At 37.5% G+C, this 24,504-nt stretch overlaps 1 protein-coding gene across 4 annotated transcripts in view; it reads right to left on the reverse strand.

The window, feature by feature from the left end:
- The window catches only part of LOC120635231 (double-stranded RNA-binding protein Staufen homolog 2), a 32,266-nt gene continuing 7,762 nt past the window's right edge, over positions 1 to 24,504 (reverse strand). For 2 of the 4 annotated variants that reach the window (XM_039906196.1, XM_039906187.1), the window contains exons 3-19: positions 24,256 to 24,418; positions 24,049 to 24,147; positions 22,983 to 23,115; positions 21,939 to 21,998; positions 17,980 to 18,224; positions 17,034 to 17,135; positions 15,658 to 15,784; positions 12,934 to 13,132; positions 11,997 to 12,124; positions 10,872 to 10,999; positions 9,646 to 9,846; positions 8,784 to 9,069; positions 7,659 to 7,786; positions 7,002 to 7,110; positions 6,201 to 6,370; positions 5,535 to 5,692; positions 1 to 4,590 (exon numbers count right to left, since the gene is read on the reverse strand). In XM_039906196.1, coding sequence (XP_039762130.1) covers positions 4,530 to 4,590; positions 5,535 to 5,692; positions 6,201 to 6,370; positions 7,002 to 7,110; positions 7,659 to 7,786; positions 8,784 to 9,069; positions 9,646 to 9,846; positions 10,872 to 10,999; positions 11,997 to 12,124; positions 12,934 to 13,132; positions 15,658 to 15,784; positions 17,034 to 17,135; positions 17,980 to 18,224; positions 21,939 to 21,998; positions 22,983 to 23,115; positions 24,049 to 24,147; positions 24,256 to 24,418 — 2,497 coding nt within the window. In that variant the 3' untranslated portion in view covers positions 1 to 4,529. The remainder of the gene's footprint in view (positions 4,591 to 5,534; positions 5,693 to 6,200; positions 6,371 to 7,001; positions 7,111 to 7,658; positions 7,787 to 8,783; positions 9,070 to 9,645; positions 9,847 to 10,871; positions 11,000 to 11,996; positions 12,125 to 12,933; positions 13,133 to 15,657; positions 15,785 to 17,033; positions 17,136 to 17,979; positions 18,225 to 21,938; positions 21,999 to 22,982; positions 23,116 to 24,048; positions 24,148 to 24,255; positions 24,419 to 24,504) is intronic. The other 2 variants (XM_039906212.1, XM_039906204.1) reach the window with 2 other exon arrangements.

The raw sequence follows: 24,504 nt of genomic DNA on the forward strand, positions 1-24,504 counted from the left end.
TAGAAGTAAAACAAGTTGTAATATTTTATTATTTTTATTGTTATACAATGCTAACAGCATGAAGTTTGTGTTGGGACTTGCTCCGCCCAATATAATAATATAAAATATTAGTTGCTTAAACAAAATAAATAAACACTTCCTTATGCCGTTATGGCGTTTTAAATCCAATAACAATATTTTCATTTCTTTATGCGTTGTTACTTGTGCAACATTCGACATGAAGAAATATCTACCAATGGCCTCGATTTAAAATGGTCTTTAGTAATAACTAAATGTATAGAGCCGTGGTCGACTATTTAGAGACACATTTTAAGCGTGAATTTACATAAGAGCAAGGGCAATCGATTTGACTTGCAAGAAAAACTATTACCACTAAAGTAATAAAAACAGACCCAATACAATGAAATGTACAATCATTTGCGTACAACATACAACTGATCGGGCGTCGGGTCCCACGAAGCACATTATAATTAAACAAAAATAAAACTAAATTATTGAACTAAAAATAAAAATAATGTTTCCGATCAATTGTATTCTGATTTCTTACACATATACAAACGCTTTCTCCTATAATTAGTCGTCAAACTAGTTGTATATATTAAATGGCTACACATAATGATATTATATTATGATACTAAAATAACAAGCAACCTTATCCTAAACACATTAGGAATACAAAACTACTTCTACTAGTACCGTACTATCGAGATGAAAATCCGTATTACCGTTAACGTGTTCTAAAAGTTTTTATCCAAACGCGGGTAATTAATCAGTGAACATTTACACATAGACCGCGTGTGCAGTGTCTTCTCTTCGCGACTACTGCGCTTCTCTAAATGGTGGAACCACGCTGCAGTAATATGCGCTGTTATGCGACTACGCGGTATTCGCAATAATATATGTTATGTGTGCGAACAGCAAACATTCATGTCATCATTTTGTGCCGGTATGCCGTATATGCCAAATAAGTGATGTTTGCCAATCATGACCGTACTACAAGCCAGCATGCTGCAAGTGATCATGTGAGTGATCGAAGTATGAGCAGTCTACAAAACTCGACGAATCTACCAATCACGCGCACGATACGATACTCTGCCGTTGCACCCGCAACGCAGAGTAGATAGAAATTTTGCTGCTCAAGATGTTTGGCAACTTATATTTTATCAATGCAATTGATCAAACGAGAGGCCGAAATGTGGGATGTCTAAGCGCGTATTAAGCGTATTTGTCTCCTTTGATATGTGTCAAAAAACCGACACACTTCACCGAATGCAGACAAATAAGCCGCATAAAGAATAGAGCACAATAACGCAGTTTGGTTCCGCCTGGATTTAGTCCATGTCAAAAAGAACTCGAAGTTCGATAGAATGGATAATCTAGAAGTCAAAATAATGATAATATGTATTTGATACTGAATTTATAGATGATATTGGGATGTATAACGGCTAGTCCACAGCTGGTTATGGATACCCCTCAACGAACACGTAACGGAAATACTCAAATGTGCCTGACTTATTTACTAAAATTCCACATTTCATAGTTTAGGGTCAGGGAAAACTCTTGAACATACATCTAATCTAAGTAATACATGTTAAAAATCGAGGCCACACGTTAATCGCCACATCCCCCGAAGGTCGCGTCGCAGCGAGGCGGGCGCGTGCGCACTGCAGGCCGAGGGCTGAGGCGATCACTATCCGTTCATTTCACATAGCTGTTCCCTTTTGACGTGTCTATAGCATACCACTATAAACTTATTAACAGAGTTAACGTACTATTTTTTTTCTCCCTTTGGCTTTCATGTGTGCCAAACCAGCACTTTGCAAATTTAACGTGCAATGAAAGAGACACAAACTATTTTTTAGCGCTTGCGAAGAGGCGATCACGAAGTATTAAAAGTAAGTATAAAGAACATTAAACATTAATCGTCGTTGCAAAGAATGTCGCGTTCGCCACAACCCTGCGCTAAATAGTAAAACTCCAAACTAACTGTTCGCGGTATTTTGAATGTATTACTGCGCTAAGTTAAGCAAAATCAGGACAAACCATACAACCCGAATTTTGTATGGGCAAAATTGGACGCTAAACCAATTAAAAAATTATGTGACTAATATTTAGGAAGATATAAATCCAATCGACTTGTCGTTTTCGAAAATTACGTATTAACATTTCGATAGCCAATTTTTTATCCAAGTTATTAATTAGCCAAATATTCAAAACAATGTTTCATGAGTCATATTCCATTTGTGAAATTATCGATATTATTATTATGTATAGGATTTAAATGTATGTTGTATACGTACGTTACTATAATAATGTGTGAAAAGGGACAAGCTATTTGAAACGAACTATAGTCACTACTTACCTAAGATGTCACCATGGCCGCATGATGCAACTTCGGACTCGCGGGCGACCCCCGGCGCGCGGAAACTAACTATCGCTATACGTTACTCTATCTCTATGAGCTTACAAATAATCATATATAACCGCCACTCTTATAGAGCTTCGTCACACCAGGGACTTTTTGTTTCACGACTTCCCCTCTGGCTACAGTGCCCTTATTACCGTTCGTGGTCTCAGGACAATTATTGTCTTATTCTATCCGTTTCTCAAACCAATTCTAATTCGATATCGGTAGTACACAAAAACATTTTCTATAAGAGGAAATACTAATTTTTATAAAAATGACATTTTATTACTATACTATTATTATTATTATTTCTAATCCTGCAGTCCTTAATGTTATTTTTGTCTAGGTCTACTGTCATCTTTTGTACGCAATATACATGCACGCAGAGATCGTTACCGAAAATCTAAGTAATCAGAGAAAAATGGACCTAAATTACCTTCACTAAAAGATTAAGATGGTCCAAACTTCTCCAGCCAGTGCTCTTTATTAGCTAATAATGTAAGACTTCTAAAAGAGGAACTTTGAGGTCCAATTTACTTCACATAATATTTCATACTCGAAACTTTAGGTCGCGAGCATGCATATCTTAAAAAACGACGATACTACACTATTATTTAGATAAAATTTAATCTTTGCTCTTTAAAGAAATAGTTTTTGTTTTGATTTAGAAATCATAGCTACTGAGCGCGTAATAAATTTGTGTGACGCAAAATTCGCCACTTCTTCATGCAAGAATTGTCAAACTTGCCAAAAAATTGCAATAACGAGTGGACGATTCCTACATGTCTGACGTCTTTTAGTTATCTTTTGCATGTAATATTTGTTATTTTAAATGCATTTCTATAAAAAATGCAATTTAATATGTTTTAAATAAAAATAAACGCGAACTAGCAATTATAGCAATAATAGAATAAGCAATTAGCAGTGTGTGTAGCTGAGCTATTTTTATCCCATTTTGTCGTGCAACATGTCCCTAGTGCGATCCTACGCTAAAATATTTCATATCGTTACTTATGACGTCATAAGCGCCGGCAGTCGCCGCATCGATATTGACCGTTTTGGTTTGGCTTCACAGCCTCATGTTACGTTACGTTATAACATAACGGTTCTACATAATTTACCGATACTTTTCTACGCGATCACTAGCTAAATAAATAACGAGATAGCTGTATTTCTGGCGTGTAATTTACTTAATTAATCCTACGTATGACTTATATATTACTTTCTTAAAATAGTCGCAGCTTACTTTTTTTTTTATAATAAATACTTCGCACCTAGGTTGTAAATTTGTGTAAATTTATCGTCAGGAGTCGTTTCGTGTTCAATATAAAATACACTACAGATCGCGAACTATAACAAAAAAAATATACATATTTGTATTTCTAAAACAATAGGAATATATTAAAAAAAAAAAACAAAAGAAACTAAACTTGTTGCATGACCCGAGATCAACTAAATGTCATTGTGAATATGTCATAGCTTGCGGTAAGTACGAAATAAAATTATGGATTGTTTCACAGCTGATGGGTACAATGGAGATTACATAGGGCGTAATTTACTAATTAGATCCATCCACTAGATTGGGATGTGTTAAGAAAGAAGTTATTTTTGGGCAGAACCCTATCGAATAAGAATACAAAAAAATAAATATCATTAACTTCGCAATAAAATAATATCGTTGAATTATTCAATGATTAATGCATCATCTATTATTTATTATAGACAACATTTAAAGTTAGTTTTGTCGGCCCGGACCATCTGAAGAATGGTCTAGCGAAAGCCATCGTATAGATTTATTAAATAAGGTCACCGAACACAACTTATCAATCAAGCAATAAATATACTATAACATATAAAGCATCTTGTAATAGACAAAACTGTATAAGTCTTAAACAAATATGTCACATATAAATGTTTTATGATTTAATTAATCAGTATTCATACTTTTTTGCCATTATTCTATCTGGCATGACTCTGTACCCATTAGCTGTGCAACAAACTATAGCAGTCAAGTATAGAAGACGTTTCGATGGATTTATTTCGCGCCGTGAGATATTCACACGTGTTTAATATTGCGAGGGGGGGTAACCGCTACTGCAGGGGTGGGGGTGTGAGGGAAGGCTTAGTCCCCGCTGCCGGTACTAATCGCACCGGGCTTGCCTGGCCCAGGGCTCTGCTTGTTTCTGCAACACAATTAAAATACACATTACTTGTACACCAAACATTTTATCATTTTTTAAATACTGACACGTGCCCCGTCGATATTTTTTACAACCGACGGGATTCAAAACCCTAGCCTTGATTGCCGCAGTTCATTTGAAAGTCTGTGCCGATTTTATTTCAAGTCATAAATGAATAACTACATAAGGCAACTTACAACTATATAAATCTAGTTTAAAATGGGGAACTATACATACAGGAAAGAGATTATCGTGCAGGATTTCTCTTCAACGGCAGGAGACAAAAATTGTCTCCCCCAGTTGTATTCACTGCCAAGTGATCTAAGAAAATGTTACACTATGCACTCAGTTGTGTTTAAATGAATAAACCAACCCATGGAATCAGATTGTCTAGTGCGAGGGTTACATACCGTTTATAACTATATTCTGATTTGAATTAACTGGAGTAAAATGACAGTTGCTAATGACACTTTACAAAATATGTTGTCACATTTAATTTGATAGTGATATTCTGGCTCAGTAGTGAATCAAACCACTTGCACTAAGCCGATGGGAACATACCTAAGATTAATAATAAAAAATCGAAATATAAATTATAGTAAGGTGTCAAAAGGTTTTAATAAATAATTCCTTGCAATGAAGCGGTGATTGATAGCCTAGGGCTTCGACTTGCATGCCTGAGAGTTCTCCATAATGTTCTCAGAGGCATGCGGAATTCACCAATCCGCACTGGCCCAGCATGGTGGATTACTTCCTTAACCCCTTGTCATTGTGAAACCGTGCCCTGTGGTGGGGGCAGTTATATGATAATAATGATGACGATGAACATGATGAACATGATGATGATGATGATGATGATTCCCTAACAGACATCATCATTTACTACCAGGTGAAATCACAGTCAGGGGCTAACTTGTAGTGGGAAAAAACAGAATATTGATCCGTACCCGATGGCGGGCGCCTCGAGACCCATGAGTGCCAGTGCGCGCAATGCCGCGCGTGCACTCTGCTCGTGCGAGTGCGCGGTGGACGCACCGCCGCCGTGGCACATGACCGGCGGCTCCGTAGACAGAGACACCAGCGACAGGTACTCGCCGTGGTTGCGCTGCCAGACAACACAAGACAGTTAGTACATCGATGTCTACCGGTATTAAGTTGCTAGACCGATTGATGCAGACCATAGCAGTGGTCTAGAAGCAACCGATTCGTGGGTATTTATACCGAAATTGTAACCGATCAACCGATATGAATTTTCAAGAATCAAGGTTCATTCTACATACATACATTTTAAGATTTGCATATACTTTAGTAAATTACTTGAATGTTGTAACTATTTATGTGTATTCTGTGTTTTGTATGCCAAAACTCCAGCGGTATATATACCATAAATATAGACACCATGAATTTTACCAATTTATATTTAGACACGGTCCACAGCGAGTTTCTGCAACATGAAGGATTTAGTTGTCCCTCATACATTTTCGAGAATACTCGAGTTAGAGTTAACTAACTTAAATGACTAAATAAAAGTACTTATTTAGTCTTTGATGGTTTGGATGGTTCGTACATAACATGGGTTATCTTTTATTTGTTTTAAAGTATTCAATCTTTACCTTAGGGAAATCGGAGAACTGAACAGTAAAGCCCAGCAGTTGCGACAGGTACATAAGTTGGTCCTTGGCGCCAGGCGAGAGCGTACCGGGGCCCGCGGCAGCAGTGCCGCTCACACCCAAGGCGCCCACAGATGGCGTCACGCCACCCGTAGCACTCGTCTCGCTCACTCCTAGAACGTATGAATTAATGAATGCATACACTTTTATTGTACACGATATCCCAAAACGTAGTAGTGAAACAGAAGTTTTAAACATGTGTCTCCAAACCTAAATACTATTTTAAATCGTCTTAGCTAAAATACCAACATCAGGGGTTAAAGCCGTAGTCCACTACGCTGGCCCAGTGCGCATTGATGGACTCCACACACCTTTGTGATTATTTGTATTATGAAAAACTCTCAGGCATGCAGGTTTTCTCACGATGTTTTCCTTCACCGTTGAAGCAAGTGATATTTTAATTACTTAAAACGCACATAATTTAGAAAAGTTAGTCACATGCTGGGATTCGAACTTAACCCACTGAAAGTGAAGTTGAGCTCATACCCATTGGGTTATAACCGCTTCCTAACAAAACCGTGCATGTCAAATGAGCATAGTTTTTAGGAGATACGATAGACAGCCCACTTATAATTTTATACAAATATCACATGATAAATGTCTCTATAATAGTAAAAAAGAGCAATTATGATAGATCTGAATTCTGACGGGATTTATAAAAGCAATTGTTGACCATATATTGTACTTTTAAGCTAGAATTGCATGAAGGATAAGGTAATTTTTTTTTATAAAATATTGCCTGACCATTAGGTTGAGAGGGTTGTCCGGTACGTTGATGATAGTCCATCATAAGAACGCCAGGGACCGGTTGTCGGACATCGCTATTGGCTAAACCAGAATTTGCCTCGTTTTCCTGAAAATAAATAAATTGTGTTATTTTTATAAAATCCTTGACATCTGTGCATTGAGAGCGTGTTTTGTAGATCTGGGTGGTTTTGCCTATTACATACAAAGTGTAATCGAATTACGAAATAATGTTGAAGGATGCATTATTTCATAAGGAATCACCCTGTAAAAATATGAAATCAAAAGAAGTATATTTATTTTTTCATACAAACGCTTTCAAGACATTTTAAGTGTTTACTTATGGCAATCCAATTGAAAATAAAAGACCGACACACGCATAGTACCTACTCTACGCGACCGCGTACCCAGTAAAGTGATAGGAGTCACATGATATTAATTTTGCATGTGATATTAGGGCTGTATCTGATATGCTTCAGTAAAAGTTATGCCAGTGGTTTACTCAATAACTATTAGGTTTTCGGTTTCCCAGTTAAGCCTCAGAGAAAGTACATAATGTACCTTTGAAGCCTGTGAAGTATTTTACGGCTTTCATTTACGAGTTACAGATTAACCAAAAAACTACTCGTTTTTTTAAAAACAGTCTGATAAAATTACCTTTCGTTTAACATCAATGTTGTTGGTCTTGTTGGCATCTCCCGTTCCGTTGTTGATAACGTCAGCGTTGTTACTTAACGTTGTCTGATCGCTCGAATTGGTGCCCAACTCCATCGCCAGCAAGACATCTAAATCAAAATGTATTGTCAAATATTGGAAACGCCCATTACACGTGAAATTCGCGCTACAGATATAAAAGAAAGGTGAGCCACGCGTCGAAAGATAGCGAGCTGCGGAAATGATTTATAGCTATTCTCATACAGAGCATTTATTAAGTGTTTAATATAACCTCTTATACAATACATTGTGAACAAGTAAAGTACTCAATTTTCCAGGGATACGGGAGTTACCATATCTCTAATCGTACCTTTAAAGTAATTATAAGTTTGTATACATAATACAATGAAAAAATGGAGTAATGTGGAAGCCCTAATAACTCTATCCTATCTCACTCCTAGGCACTGGCACAGAACCGACCAGACATGGCTTTGCGGCTTTATATTTACAGTAGTACATGAGTATAAACTATTCCAGCGTGTAAAAAAATTTTGTATTTATTATATTTGAGATGCAAGAAATAAATCATCAGTGTACAATTTTGGGTGCGACCAATTATAAAGGTGAGATATTTATATGGCACTATTACGCATGCATGCATAGCGATCCGATTGAGACTTGTTGCCGGCTCGGGTCATTTAGACAGCGTGCACGTATAACGACCTCGCTGGCGCCAACGGTGAGCGCTGTGAATTTAAGTAGGAGGTCCCGGGTTCTTTTACCGGCAGGGGCAAATTGGGTATTTATAATTACTGAATTTTCTATGTTCTGGTCTGGTGAGAGGCTTCGTAGAAGTAACTAGGGTGGTAACTGTGACTAGTTACCACCCTAGTTACTTACAAAGACGTGCCGCTAAGCGATTAGATGCGATATCGCGTAGAAACCGATGGGGTATGACTACGACACTCTCTAACAGGTTAATCCGCTACAATCTTAGATTGCATCATCACTTGCCACCAGTTGAGAATGCAGTCAAGGACTAACTTGTAAAAAAAAAAAAAAAAGTATAATTCCAATAGTGATGGTGCAGACTCATCCAGTGGGACACTAATAGGCTGATGTACTCACTGTGCGCAGCGCGTCGCTTGGCCGCCTTCTTATTGGGCCCCAGTCCTGTAGCGCAGTGCGGGGGCGCCTCACATTGAACTAAGAACTCGCGCCGTCTCGCGGCGCCCCTCTCCTCCAGCACGCGGTACTGCGGCGAGCGAGCGCGGGCCGCGTGCCGGGCGACGGCCAGCCGCGATATAGGGTTGTCAGCGCCGCCGCTCGTGCCGTTAGCTACATTTAAACCCATGACTCCTCCTGTACACGATCCGTTGCCCTCGCTGCCCGAACCCGTGCCCGCCCCGCCCTCCTAAAAATCATTAACATCGTATAAATTTTCATGATGCCGTGCGGTAACGACAGATCACTGCCGCGATTGCAAGCTTCCAAGTCTTATAAACTAAGCGTACAGAATAGTGTTATTCGAAATTTATTTATCAATAGCCACGTTACTGTTTGACTAATCGCAACGGGTGGGTTTGCCCATAATCACCAACGAATGACGCTGCTCCTCCTCGCTGCCCATTCTCCGTTACATTCACCATTTATTAAATTTGAGCTTTAAATCGGTAAGTATGAGATCCATTTTACTCTGATGTTCATGTATTTCTTTACGTTTCAAGCAATTAAAAGATCACTTGCTTCAACGGTGAAGGAAAATATCGTGAGGTAACCTACATGCCTGAGAGTTCTCCATAATGTTCGCAAAGGCGTGTGGAATCCACCAATCCGCACTGGGCGGGGCCTTCTCATTGTGGGAGGAGACCCGCGCCCTGTAGTGGGCCAGCAATGGATTGATATTATGATGATGCTAAATTTAAGCTGTTATTTGTATAGCGACTGCCAGTCTAGTGTTAATAATGGAGGTCAGTGGGCGGAAACCAACCTTGATGAGGTTCCTAGGCTTCTTCTTAGTGGGCGCGTGGCGTCGCCGGTCGGCGGGCGGGCGCGCACGTAACAATGCGGGCGGCCAGCGCCGCCGCATCTCTTCTAACATACGCTCCGCCGCGCGACGTTTGGACACTTTCTTGCCATTGCCCTCGCCCTCTGTCTCCATATCGCCCACCGTGCACGCTGTTATGAATACCTGACCGTATAGATGACATGTTAATTGGAATAGAAGCAGGCGTAACTTTGCGTAAAATTTATAATATACTTTTTATAATAAGTGTTTTTACCTACACTTGGAGGATCATATTAAAGTTCGAAAATTGAAATGCCTAGAAATAATTTTTGAAAACGACAGGATTTGACCATGCGACTCTGCCAAACGCAGCCTTTACATACATTGAATATTTTCCTAATTTATTTGCTGTAATCCCGACAGTCGGACAACAAATAGGTGTAAGCATTTAAAAAAACATTTTGTTGCCAATACTGGGTTTCTGTAACAATGTTTTGCCGCAAATCAACATTGTAGTGAGCCCGGAATTAGTCTATTTACTTCGTTTCGGACATATTCCATTGGTCATGTGTGGTGAATAAATGAATGAATACTCTTTTATTGTACATCACATAAAAATAAAGAAAAAATTGTAAGTAAATTTTTTATACAAAGTATACAATTTGGCCGCCTTATAGCGATCTCTTCCAAGAGACCAATGGCGTAAAACGCAGATCAAAAAGGGGTTTGTGGTGCATTAAAATAAACATATACTATAATATATATATTATATTAAACTTAAACACAATATTATATATACATACTCGTAATTATATACCTATACAATGAATATCAATTAGACATAAATAGATACAATATTCATGTGTGTCTGGTGTGTAGCCGATATGAATAGAATTCTGTGTGGTGTGCGCCACAACGCCAGCACACATAATTATTATCGGACTATCAACGGTATGTCTTTTATTTTCCTTTTATTCTAAGTTAGCCCTTGACTACAATCTCACATGTTAGTAATTAATGATGTAGTCTATCTAGGATGGTAGCGGGCTAACCTGTTATGCGGGCTATGACAAAACATAACCCTAATCAATTATTACGCAGCATCGTACCAGATCGCTAAAGCGCTTGGCGGCACGTCTTTGACGGTGAGCCGGAACCCCTTACCAGACATGTCTGCTATCAGATTGGAAAATAAAAGCGAAACTTACCCTCATGTGCGGTGGTCCTCGCTCGGATTTGACTGTGAACTGCACACTAAGATTTCGTTTCAGCGCTAACTCGTGCACCAACGACACCGGCGATTTGACTTCTGAATTTAGTAGGTCCGATCCCGAGTCTGTTGGTAAATGTGACTACTGTAGTTAATGATAACTACAAAATAATATAGTATAGTTTATCTCTTGATAAGTATATCAAGAGATAAACTATACTTAAGAGGTAAATTATACATATTTAAAACTTATGCATTAGGTTAAAGATAAATTAGTATACTAGATGTAGGGAGAAAATTAGTATACGGTTTGTAGGTAAGAGCGATAGTATGGGAATATCAATAAATGTATATGTTATGTATGAAATATGTTGAATCAAAAATTACGGTTGATTGGTACTCCGTAAGTACACTTAACCTTTAACGTTAGAAACCTAAAAATGCTTGAAGTACGTTCCAACAATCCCGTTGTTGTAACCTTACATAGTCACGCGCGGTTATCAACTTTATGCTTAAGTAATAAGATTATATTTAGCAATGGCAAAAACACCTCATTTACCTACTTATGAAGTCATTTCTCATTAGAGATTCCACCAAACATTTGTGATATTGTGTGAGTGAGCCAAGTTCAGCTAAACTTGGCTCGAGATAATAATCATAATATTGTTTTATAAACAAATTATACTTTTTAAAATCTATTATTATGAAATTGATTTAAACGTGATGTGATGTATGAAACGAATTGTAACCGATTTTTTTAATGAATCAATCTTTTTGTTACTTTGATTTTTATATTCAAATTGTTAAGTAAATAATAAAAACACACCTACATAGAGAAAATATCATTCTATTTTGTTTGTTTCAGTTTATTTTATTGCACATATTTTTTTTTTTTTTTTTTAGTCATCATCATAATTATATCCATCCATCAACGGCCCACTACAGGGCACGGGTCTGATCCAACAATGAGAAGGGTTTAGACCGTAATCCACCACCCTTGTCCAGTGCGTATTGGATTTTAAATCATACTTTACGCTAAAAAGTAACGAAAGGATTGTTAACATCAGTCAGGTCATAAAAAATGGAGTAAGGTCATAAAAAAATCGTGCAAGGTGATAAATACCATTATCACTTTCGTTGCCGCTGGAGGGTCGCATGTCCTGTAGGGCGCGCGCCGCCGCGTCGTGTCGCGCGCCCTGCGGAGTCGCACCCTCGCCGACCCACGACCGACCGCCTACACTCAGGCGCACTCTAAAACAACAGCAGTTCAGAACGTTACATGACATAAATTAAATTAGGCATACTTTTATGAGGCACACTTTTTTATAGTTATAATAAAATGGATGGTGGAAAACCATCGCCAAACATCATCCTTGCCAAAAGTGCCACCTTGCATCAACCAAATAGGCAACAACCAACCAACAAAAACAATAATTACAATCAACCTTTATAAGGCACACTTTTTTATAGCAATACTAGAGTTGATGGACCAAACAAATGGTCCAACTGACATTAAAGTGGAAAACCGTGGCATTAAGCCTCAAGTAACGGTAATTACATTGGTTACTTGGTAACCATTCAGACTGGAACACAGCAATTTTGCCTGATGGCAGATATAGGGCAAGGCGGTAGCTTCTTCTGGATGACCTGTGTCACAAAACTCTGTACCTCTACTTTCTGTGTTGTGCCATTCTCTCTTTTATGGGAAAAGAGACCTGCGCCTAGCAACGGGATGTGAATGAGACTGAGGATGAAGATTCTGTCCCCCTTTTAAATAAACGTGGCGTAACATCAGAATTATTGCGCAGTATTTTCCCTACTACAAGTTAGTTTTTGGCAGCAATTTCACCTAGTTTTACATGATGCTGCAGTCTAAAATATAAATTCTCAATTGCCCTTCCGGGGATCGACATTGGGACCTCCTCTCAGTGCTCACCACTGCGCCATGGAGGTCGTCGTTTTCTCTGGCATTTGAACGTTACTTTCGTCAGGTGAAATGTGACAGTAAATTGTTTGTTATGCCACGTTTAAAAGTAAGGGGTAAGGGTACGTTAGCTCACCTGTATAGTAATGAGCCCGGGTCCAAAACCCTTGGCGTGTGGCCCTGCGTTGCGTGTGGGTACGGCGGCACGAAGGGCGCGGGCAGACGGTAAGGTAGTCGTGGACGGGGTCTCGGAACTGCTGGCACAGACGTGTATATAGCAGGTTGGCACAGCTTCATCGCCAACGCGTTGAGTTCTACTGTTGGCATTACAGCACCTGGAACAAATAGACCAAATATATTAACAAATATATATGAACGCTTCATAGGTGCCTGCGAAAAGCATCAGTGGCGTGCATCTCATAGATGCAAATAAGCAGTGCATACCCTGACCTCAGGGCCTCTCAGACCATAAGGACGATTTAAAATTTAAAGATAAAAAAAAAATTAAACAATTAATAGATAACTATAATAAAAGCGCCATCTAGTTAAAACCGGCCGCACTTCTATGTAAATCAATGGACAAGTCCTGTGTCATGGTTTAGAACTAAAATAGACAAACTGCATAATATTTCGACTATATTTTAATTTTGAGTTGTAAACAGTATCCCTAAATAAAAAGTAACGCTTTAAATATAATTTAAATCTCATAAAATTAGCTGGGGTTTTCACGATTCGAAAGTATCAATTGCCGGGCAAATCATTTATTCGTCGCTCGAATTAATGCGCCGCGCCGCCGCAGTCTCCATAGAAGCACGGCGATTGAATGCATCTGTCGTTACTTGTGTGCACCAGCACACAAGGAAGTTCTGGTGTGTAGTGATATAATCGCGTGCGTGCTTACACAATATTTGGCTCTTTCTATGTGTGCGAGTTTTCCAGGTTTCCAGTATAGGGGTTTCGCTTGTGTGCAAATCTTAAAAGCACTGCTTACGGAAATTTGAAATCCAAATGTATGCTTTGTTTTTTTATAAGCACAAGTAATTTGCTTTGTTGGTTATTGTTTTAAACGGCAATAATTCTTTTTTGTAGTTAAAAAATTTATCAATGTATTTTATTACATTCAAGGTCTTTAGAAATTTATAAGTACCTAATTTGTTCAAAAAGTATATTAAAATAACCAAATTAAAAGTTGCCGAATTATGTTAAATAAATTATTAACGTATAGGTACCAGGTTTAATAGCATTTGTGTACTAAGAAAATATTACGGACATATTTTGACTATGATATTCTCATTATCGCTGGCGATCGCTCAGCGCCATTATTGTTTACCTTTTACCTTCTGTCATAACAACTTATATTCACCGAATTAGAATTAATTACTATTTTTTTCGTTTGCTGTACGGTTGTTTGTAAATAGTTACAATTATTATTGTTAACACTAACCTTTGTGACAGTGTACTGTTTGTAAATGATTGTGAGGAATATTCTTAGTGTAAGAAAGTTCTTATATTCGGCGTGTGATCTGATGGTTCAGTGTGCTTGGAAAATGTAGGTAAGTTTAGATCTAATTCTTAACTAACGTTTAATTGAGATTATTCGTAAAGGAAGGAATGCACCTACAAGGAGCGGCACGTAAAAAGAGCTCTGACTGACTTACAGAAACAGGCGAATAGCAGTGATCAATGTTTTGTTTCATTATTTATTTATAATAATACCTATGTTTGTTTATTGTTTACACTAAAAAACATTATTTAATGTAATTGCCGCAATGGCAGACAATTTTAAAAACTCGCTAGTCGGTCGTCTCAGAGCTTACTATACCTACTGGAAATATGAGATGATGAGAAGATCTACATGGGTATCACAAACAATGTTAGGTTAGGTACCTACTCACAAATAAAATTATACAGTAACATCAAAATAGCATGTTCAGTACCTATTTTTTTTTTATGCATACCCTGACCGAAAACCCTATGCACGCCACTGAAAAGCATATACTCGCTAAGAAATAAAAACAATATTTTAGAAGTGAAACTTCTTTATTTTATAGCAATGTAACGATTTTCTGTTACGCGCCATCCTTCTTTTCGAAGTCACAATTTTCCGTTAAATAATAAAATTTGAAATAGTGATGTCATAGAGAAGTTACACTTCTAAGTGTGTACACTAACACAAACACAATTTTTTCTCACAGTGTCTCAGAGCCAAATTCTTTTTATGTAGTAATAATCCACGGACCAAGCAGATGGCCGCATGGACACCGGCGTCCAAGTATTTTTTTTTCATGAAAAGCTCTACTGCTACTTTCATTGTTTTGTAACTCTCTTTTTTTTATAAGAAACGATATTTAAACGAATGAAACGAGGCCTGTGCCCAGCATTGGAATGTTAAAAGGCAGATTATGAATAATAATAAACGAATATTCAGGCTGTGTGTAGTGATTACCACCGGTTCGGTAGATTGCACCGAGAAGAATTCGGCAAGAAACTCAGCATTTGCTCTTTTCAACATCATTATTTTTACAGTAAATATTCTCTCTTGCTAGAGATAAAAGCGGTGTGGTATGCTTCCAAGCAACCTTGTCATTAAGGAATTCATCAATTATAATCTCATAGAAGTAATTATAATATCATATAATAATAGTATCATTCTAAACTTGTAGTAATAAATGGGTTTTCAACCTTATGCATTCGTAAGAACAAATACTTGGCCCCCCAGATGACTTCTGTACTTTTCGAAGTCGATCTCTGGTAAGTCTACTGTTTAATATGATATGAAGACGCTTACCCCCCTATTAATAAACTTGGGGAAACTTCAGAATTTTTACGCAGTGTTAGGCATCGGACGTTGTGTACGCACCTGCGTGTCGGTGGTGCGAGGCGTGGTGCGCGTGTGAGGGCAGCGCGCGGGGCGGCGGGGGAGGGAATCTCGTCCCTCCCAGCGCCGCACTCGCAGCCGCGTGCTGTGCGCGCTTTATCGACGACCCCTGCACGGAATTAAGCTCTGTATTAATATACCAGTCTCTCTTCTGTCTCTATCACAGGTTATATGGGGTCAGCAGAACATATCTACTAACAAGTCTAAAGTTTAAGTTCAATAATTGTTGTTTTGGTTTTGTCGAATTTTTTTCATCTCACTACCTGTCTGACGTCAACCCTCCTTTGAAATCTCTTCAATGAATAATTAATAAATGTAATAAAATAAAAACCCGCAAAGAATACAACCTCAATAACTTAAACAGCTATTTATGCAACTATTACGTAGCAAATTACTAATTATGTATAGTTGCAAAAAAGATTTTTTCTATGACCAGGAATATAAATTGGTATATAAGTAAAATCAGAATAAAATACAATTACCTATGGATTTTGTTAAGAGACTTCGTTCAATATTAATAAAAATGAAAATTGCAAAGTCATCCCAAAATTGCAGAGTAATTAAGTACCTTCTTAAACAGCATGTCCCATAAATAATGGATCAAGCTAATGCGGAAGATACATCACCCAATTTGATCAGTTTTAAAAAAACCGTAAGTTTACCAAGTTTTACGGTTTTTTTTAGTTTGTAAATTTTTTCTACTCTAAATCAGTTTTTTTAACGCAGTAGCTGTAATAAATAATATTTTTTTTAACTGATTTCTGTTGAATATTGCTGATTAGTTTACCAATATATTTCGAAAACCATTTTTGTAAATAATGTTTTAACTGTTTCGGAAAAAAAAATCGAATAAAATAGTTAAAATGTTCACACATTTTAATTTTTTATTAATGTTGATAATACAGCACCTCTCACCTCGGTTTTTTTTTTTAAACTGATCAAATTGGTTTTAGATAATTGGGTGATTTATCTTCCGCATAAGTTTGATCCATTATTTATGGGACACGCTGTATATTAAAAAAAAAAGTATGTAAAGATAGGCAAGGAAATTAAGCTCATACAACGAAGTCTTCCATTATAATTAAATGTATGATTTTTTATTGCTTATGGTACCAGAGAACCTTTACCTTTTAACTTAATATAAAGATATTTCATCCTGCTATCAAAGAAATGCCAACGCGTTCCGCGTAAAAACCAATTAGGGTTAAACAGGTTATCCCGCTACCATCTTGAGACTGCATCATCACTTAATACCAGGTGAGATGGCAAAGCAGATTGCAGGAGGTAATAAAGACATCTAGTGAAGCTAACTTATATTCTTAAACTAACAAATACTGAATACTTAATACAAAGTTTACCTCAGCCGTGTATTCCTCAGTGTCACCCAATCGGAGTGTAACTGTGAATACTTTCTTGTGAGCGGGTCCCGTTTCTGATGTTAGGCGGTATTGATGCTTAATCTGCGTAAACGAGAAATATATAATAATTAATTAAGACTGAAATGAAAGTGTATTTTTATATTTTAAGTTGTACTATCACAATCTTGTATAGTTGTAAAGTTAGATGTTCCCACAAGTAAGTAGATACATAATTGAAACTTGGTTCACATATTTTTTCATACTTTGATAGCGGTTCCTAGAAAGTACCTTCCTTCTAATTTCTTTTAAGTTAATATATATAGTGAATAATGGACAGGAGAAATAAGAGCTCTATTTTTAGTAACTTGATTCAGGATTGTGTGGTCTTATGGCTTCACTCTCACTTCGTTTAATATTGTAAAGCTTATTGTCTAAAGCACTCCAGCAGGGCTAGGTAGGTAGGAGAAAAAAATTATGTTCTCTGAATAGGGATATCCCTTGTCAGGGGACATAATAACGTCAATTATATCCCTTGTCAGTGAGCACCTGCTATTTTTACACGCACGCGAACATGGAATAGAGTAAGTTCACCCCCGTTTATATTATTTGGATATTATTTCCACTTGTGCGTCAGTGTTCTGTGAGTTGACAAAGCTGTGGGAGAAGATACATTTTTAATCCGTTCCCCTCTTATAGAGGATTCATTATTTCAAGTAGGCCCAGTTTTTAAAAGAACTTCTGAAAGGTTAAGTCAGTCTGTTTGTAAGAACTATACCACCTCTCTACTCCACTCTACTCATGTGGATATTATTAGCAACCACATTCGTGTTTTAATACCGCTTATTAAACAGCAGTTGCATAAATAACAATTATCTAATTTTGTAATTTTTATATGTATCAAATACTGAATTTCCTGATATAAAGATTATTATTATCATTGTTATACCTTATTGTACCTGGCCAGCTCGTTGACCAGGCACATAGGGGTCTTCTCTTTACTGTTGGCCGGTGCGGCGGCGCGCGCCTCGCCCTCGCCCGTCGCCGCGTGTTTCTCTTTCTTGTCCTCCACTTCTGTTGCCGCACCCGCTCCCACCCCCGACCCGCTGGGTATTACTGTCCCGCTCTCCTCTTTTGCGTCTAGAGTGTTGTTTGGCGCGGAGTTTATTGTTTTGGGTGGTGCTGGTGCCGTCACTATTGATAGGTAAAATAAATAAATAAATATTCTACGACAATACACACAAATATATAAAGAAATTCGTGAAAGAATGTATAATATGACCCAAGTCTGCTATTACCATTATATCTCGGAGGTTGATTCAGTGTCGGTACCTCGAATAAGCATTAAACTGTTTATAGACGTTTTTTTTTTAATTTCTTCATATGTAACTTTTGTCATTGATCGTACATTGACACATAATTGTAAGAACATACTAGGGTCTCAGGTATAAAAACTATGCAATTGTACCAACTCTATTGTATGCAAATATCTCAACTTATTGTTATGAAATTTTTCAAAAATTGTCATCATAACCCTTTCGACAAAAAACACAATGAAAGGCATTTTCAGTTTTTAATTAGGTTTAGGTATTTTTGCCCAACAGAATTGACACCTATTTCAAATGCATTAGGTACTTCAAGCTACTCCTATAACTGACTGGCTTACAAACGGTAAGACAATACAATTACAATACATAAAACAATTTAAAGAGTAAACTAGAAGATGAAATAAAATTTCTGATTTCGAGTACCATAAATCAAACTTGCAAATGTAAAAGTAGCGTCCGTATACAGGATTTTATATGTTTGTGTGCTGAGCTTTCCAAGATAGACAAATTTATAACAAATGTCAAATACAAATAGTTTTTTTTCCAGAAAAGGTGAAGCAGAAACTAACACTTAGATTTACAAAGAAAACATGCCAATAATTCCCAAATAGCTCCAGAATTCCAAGATATCTAAAATAACTCCCATTTTATTACAGGATTGATGACCACATTTCTTTTAAGAGACAATAGTAACTAATATGTACAGAAGTAAGTACTGATTATACTTGGCGACTAAATGTTGTCATTCAGACGCTATTGTTATCATTCACATGTATTCAGCATTGTAGACAGCTGCGTGCACTTCATACGCGCGCAAAAGCACTGCCTGCCCTTTAATAAAACACGAATAAAAGGATTTTTCTATTTTGAGCAATATTCTTTTTTTATGGTTAAAAATAAACCCCAGAATTACACTAAGATCGTTGACAATCAGCGCTGTAGGCAGCGTTGATGGCAACAATCTTAGTTTCATTCTGGTCTTAATATGGTAAAGTATATAAATATTACAATAAAACATGAATAAATAAATAACTATGTACCCACTAAACTTAAAAACAACAAATCTTCTTTAAAAAAATCTGAACGTATTGTTTTTTCACTCTTTACTAGTTCAAATTACTGTCAATATAATTCGCCGACCGATGACAGTGACAACAAACGTGTTGAAAAAGCGTAAAGAGTATGTCGTAATTTTGATAACCCAAGTAAACAATTAAGCAATACTGAATAAGATAAGGTTACAATAAACGATTAAACACTACAGTGCAGTAATTACACAACCAACTCTGTACAAACAAAATTATACTCGAATAAATTTTACTGACCAAAGTCTGGCTTTAGTTTTGTTGGCACCGTTAGTTTTGGTGACGGTAGCCTGATCAGACCTAGTTGTAAAAAGAAGTTCACAATTAAGTCTTATAAACAGTACTTCATTATATTTTTGTATACCTTCAGCTATAAGTTAACTCTAGTGCTACAACTACTGAATTGCTCTACATAAAATAAGCATCAGGATAAAGTATAAAAAAGTACCAGTGCGTTATGTTATGTGTCTAATAGAAACAAAAGAGCATACAGCACTGATTTTCAAATGTCAACTATCTTAGTTTAATTACAGTCCTTTATATCACGAAATAAAAAAAACGTGTTTGTACTTATGTACACGCGATAGAGGTTACTCCTTTGGCGTAACGGGATGAAAATTTAAAATCTTTTCAAAAATTTCATCCTTCGCCTTATTCTACGTTTGTAGAAAAAGGTCTTTAATACATTGATAGTTTTAATATAACGTAATATCAGTTAGGTTAATAAAGTTTATTTAAATTTGACAAAAAAAAAGTATGTAATTAAAGAAATCGAAATAATAAACATAATTAAATTTGGCAACCAACAATAAAATTTGAGATTTATGTACAATTGAATCAGTTCAATCACCTTAATGCGCCCGCAGACTTTGACAATTCAAAGTATACACTGTGAAACCTTATAGCAAACTTCAGGGTGTCGGTTTTTTGTGACGGTGTGCGCGCGCATCGTAATAATTTACTCTCATCATTTTTCCAAAAGAAGTATAACTTTAATAAAATATATAATTAAATACTAGAAAACTTTATAAGGTTTACCCTGGTGCTACTAGTACTCTAAATTGCAACATGCTACATAAAAGAAGCGTCAGGATAATTTAGAAGGTTCCAGCGCAGCATTATGGTATCTGTCTAATAGAAATAAAAAACTTAATAACGCTTACCCTGGTGATGCTACTACTAAACTGAATTGCTAAACTCAATGCTACATAAAATAAGCGTCAGGATAATTTAGAAGGTTCCAGCGCAGCATTATCGTATCTGTCTAATAGAAACAAAAAACTTAATAACGCTTACCCTGGTGATACTACTACTAAACTGAATTGCTAAACTCAATGCTACATAAAAGAAGCGTCAGGATAATTTAGAAGGTTCCAGCGCAGAATTATGGCATCTGTCTAATGGTAAAAAAGAACACACAGCTCTGATTTTCAACAATCTAAGTGGCATTCCAGTCCTAATATGACGATAAAATATCCCTACTAATATTATAAATGTCAACGTAAGTTTTTTTGTTACGCTTTCACACAAAAACCACTTAACCGATCCTCAAGAAACTTTTTGCACATATTCTTAGAGTTGTTAGAAGTAATATAAGATACTTTTTATCCCAACATTAAGCTCGGTTCCTTTGGGAGAGGGGACGAAAGTGTTTGACGATTACACCATAACTCCGACAAATTATAAACGATTTAAATAATTATTTTTGAACTATAGAGGTTGTAATATGTGTTTAATTTTGCCCAAACTTTGTGTAGATCTGATGGACGTGGTTGGAGATAGAGGACAGAACTCCTCAGCGGATAGCAGCAAACCCCTCATTTAAGGCTTAGCGATACTGAATACTTTAAATTGTTTTAGAACTACAACTAAATTGAATGCCACATCACAAAACCAAATCAAACACAGACGAAGTCGCGGGCAACAGCTAGTAATGAAATAAAATAGATAACTAGGTACGAAAAAACTTAAGTTAAAGCCCTAAATACATATCCACTTCTATAAAAAAAAATATAAAACTATTTATACACACAAAACTAAACTATAATAAGTTTTACTGACCAAAGTCTGGCTTTAGTTTTGTTGGCACCGTTAGTTTTGGTGATGGTGGCCTGATCAGACCTAATAGTAAAAAGAAGTTAACAATGAAGTACTTATTCTTTTAGGCTGATAGGTTTACCCTAACGATTGCTAATGAACAAAATGCTAAATAACAGAAACGTCGGATAATGTTTATATATTTAGTTCACAATATAAAAAAGCATCCAGTACAGCATTATGCTGTATGTTTTATAGAAACAATTTAATATGCAGCACTGATTTTCAATGCTTATAGTTTCATCCCTTTCCTAATATCAACAAAGAATATAAGAATGACAATGAAATTAAATAGAAATCTGTTCAAAAAATTGGGAACAATAATCCTTTTAATACAAATATACTTCTACAATAACTAAGAGAACACACAAAACTAAATTCTAACAACTTTTACTGACCAAAGTCTGGCTTTAGTTTTGTTGGCACCGTGAGTTTTGGTGACGATGGCCTGGTCAGACCTAGTTGTAAAAAGAAGTTCACAATTATGTACTTATCATAACGTGCAAATCTTAAAAAATATATTATTATAGATTTTGACATTGGAGAGCTCTTGAACATAAAAAAACGATGTGTGCCTAGAAAGGGCTTCCCATATAACAACTTATGTCACTTGAAAGACTTCGTAACGGCGGAAACTTTGTGCGAATGTCTGAGCCTAACTTAACTCAAACTTTTTTCAAATTGGTCTAAACATACTTGAACAATTCATGTATATTTCGTCAAGTTTTGCAATATTTTTCTCTTATAGTATCAGAATGAATTTTTGTACATAATGGTTTAATTTGTCTGTTAAATATTTTGCAGTGCCAAAAACCACCAAGGGTTAGCAGTGCTGGTCATAAAAGATTACATCACCTGTTAGTGTCATGTATTTACAGTACTATCTGCAATCTTCTTAGCCGCACTAACCTAAGCGCAAACTGACTTCAGAACGACAAATAAATATGCAGACTACTCTTTTGGCTTTCCAAACTCTTTTCAATTCAGGACGTTGCCTGAATTAAACGCGAATTCAAATCTAAACGGGCAAAAAGTTAAGAGATTACTGTCAAAACTTTATTCCCGAACTGATCTAGGCGTGCTCTATTAGGTACCGGGGTTGACGAAGCCAACTGTCTAACTTTAGCTTAACGATTAGAATCCTTTACAGAATGATTCCTGAATACGCGACATCGTACCGACAAGCTAAATCAGAACGGCCAAATAGTTTAGAGCCTCGTATTCTATAACGTGTCAGTTATTGTTTTATAAAATATGATAGACTTTAGCTTTTAGCTTATTCAACGTGGTTGTCAACGCCAAGTTTCTTACTTCAGCCAAAGAATTTCTTTGCACATTAAAGCCATACAGAAAATTTGTAGCCGGACCCCTGAAAATTTCTTTAAGGATTGAACAAATTTACAAACTATGTTGCCCGACACATATGGCTGGTTGCAACTCACCATTGTGACTCTGTGGCGTGGTGGTCTGCGGCTGCGGCGGAGGCTGCGCGTATGGCGGCGGCATGGCGTTGGGCACCGAGCTGGAGCCGTAGCCTCCGCCGACTGAGTACGGGCGGCGGAGACGGTTCTGTTGCTGGTACGGTCAATGAAACGATATTAAACCCTCACTGAACATACTTTCAGTATATGTATAATTGACAGTCCAAACAAATGGCCAACATGGTAAAAACTATTTCCTATAAACAGAGCAACACTTCAAAGGCCATGAAAGGAACATGACATGCAACGTGCTCAGGCGTTAAGTCTCATGCACCTGTAAATACACCAGCAGCGTCGCCCTTCAGACTATGCTGCAGTGTGATTACGTATCTCACAACAGGTTTGCGACATGACGTTTGCCAGCAATACTAACGCCTGTCGCAAGCCTGTTGTGAGATACGTAATCAGACTGCAGTAGGCTGTATGGCGGTAGTACTTCTTCGGAGCTCGCATACTATAAAAATCAATTTTCACGATACATCAACTGGGGGAGTATCGACCCAAGTCTCTGACGTTGGTCACCATTGCAGCGCAGCAAATGACCTTTGGACACAGTTGTCAGAGTGGTGTAAAATTTTGCTAAACAATTACGGCTCAAGATAAATTCCAATTTTGAAGTATGCTATTTCACTTAAACCTACGAACCTCATAGATTGTGGCGGGCGCGTGATTTGACAGACTTATTTCTGCCGTTAAGCAGCATTGTAGCAATGATGTGCTCAGGTCTGAAGGGCATGGTTGCCAGTGTAATTACAGGCACAGAATATAAAGTTTTAAGGAGCTTTACTATAAAACTATCCTCTATTGTATGAGTTTACCGGCAGCGCGGAGTGACGGTGTGCACGGGCCAGAAAGGGTGATGCGAGGAGTGCAAAGACTCTTAACACGGCGGGACTGGCATACAACACTTGCCGCACATCTGCCCGTGACCGCCCATGCCAGTAACCTGAGAGGGCCAGCAACACGGGCGGTCATAGGGCAAAAGTATGGTTGCTTCTGTGTAAATCAAGGTGTTGTTTTAATTTACCGTCAGCGCAGTTGGTTGTGACGTAGGCGGGTTGCGCAAGAGCCGGTTAGTTAGCGGCGCGCGCTGCGATGAAGCAGAGCCCATGTCGCCCATCTGCCTCTGAAAGCCCATGCCAGTTCCCTGAGAGGGCCACCCTTGTAGGTGGGACATAGGTAGTTTTCAAACACGCTTTCTATATCTAAATCTAGTTACTACTATATATGTTACCGGCGGCACAGAGTGGTGTTGTGATGACGGGTGGTGCATGGGCCGGATAGGGTGCGGTGGGCGCTGCGTGGGCGCGTGGTGCTGCGGGACTGGCATGGTGCCCATGCCGCCCATTTGCCCGTGACCGCCCATGCCGCTGGCCTGAGAGGGACCCATCGGCACCCTGGAATACAATATGTTTTCATACTAAATTCGTTCTGTTTCACTAATACTAACTCGAAAATGTATAATGACTTTAATCTCTAATGT

The sequence above is a fragment of the Pararge aegeria genome, chromosome 2, assembly GCF_905163445.1.
Source record: "Pararge aegeria chromosome 2, ilParAegt1.1, whole genome shotgun sequence".
NCBI lineage: Eukaryota > Metazoa > Arthropoda > Insecta > Lepidoptera > Nymphalidae > Pararge > Pararge aegeria.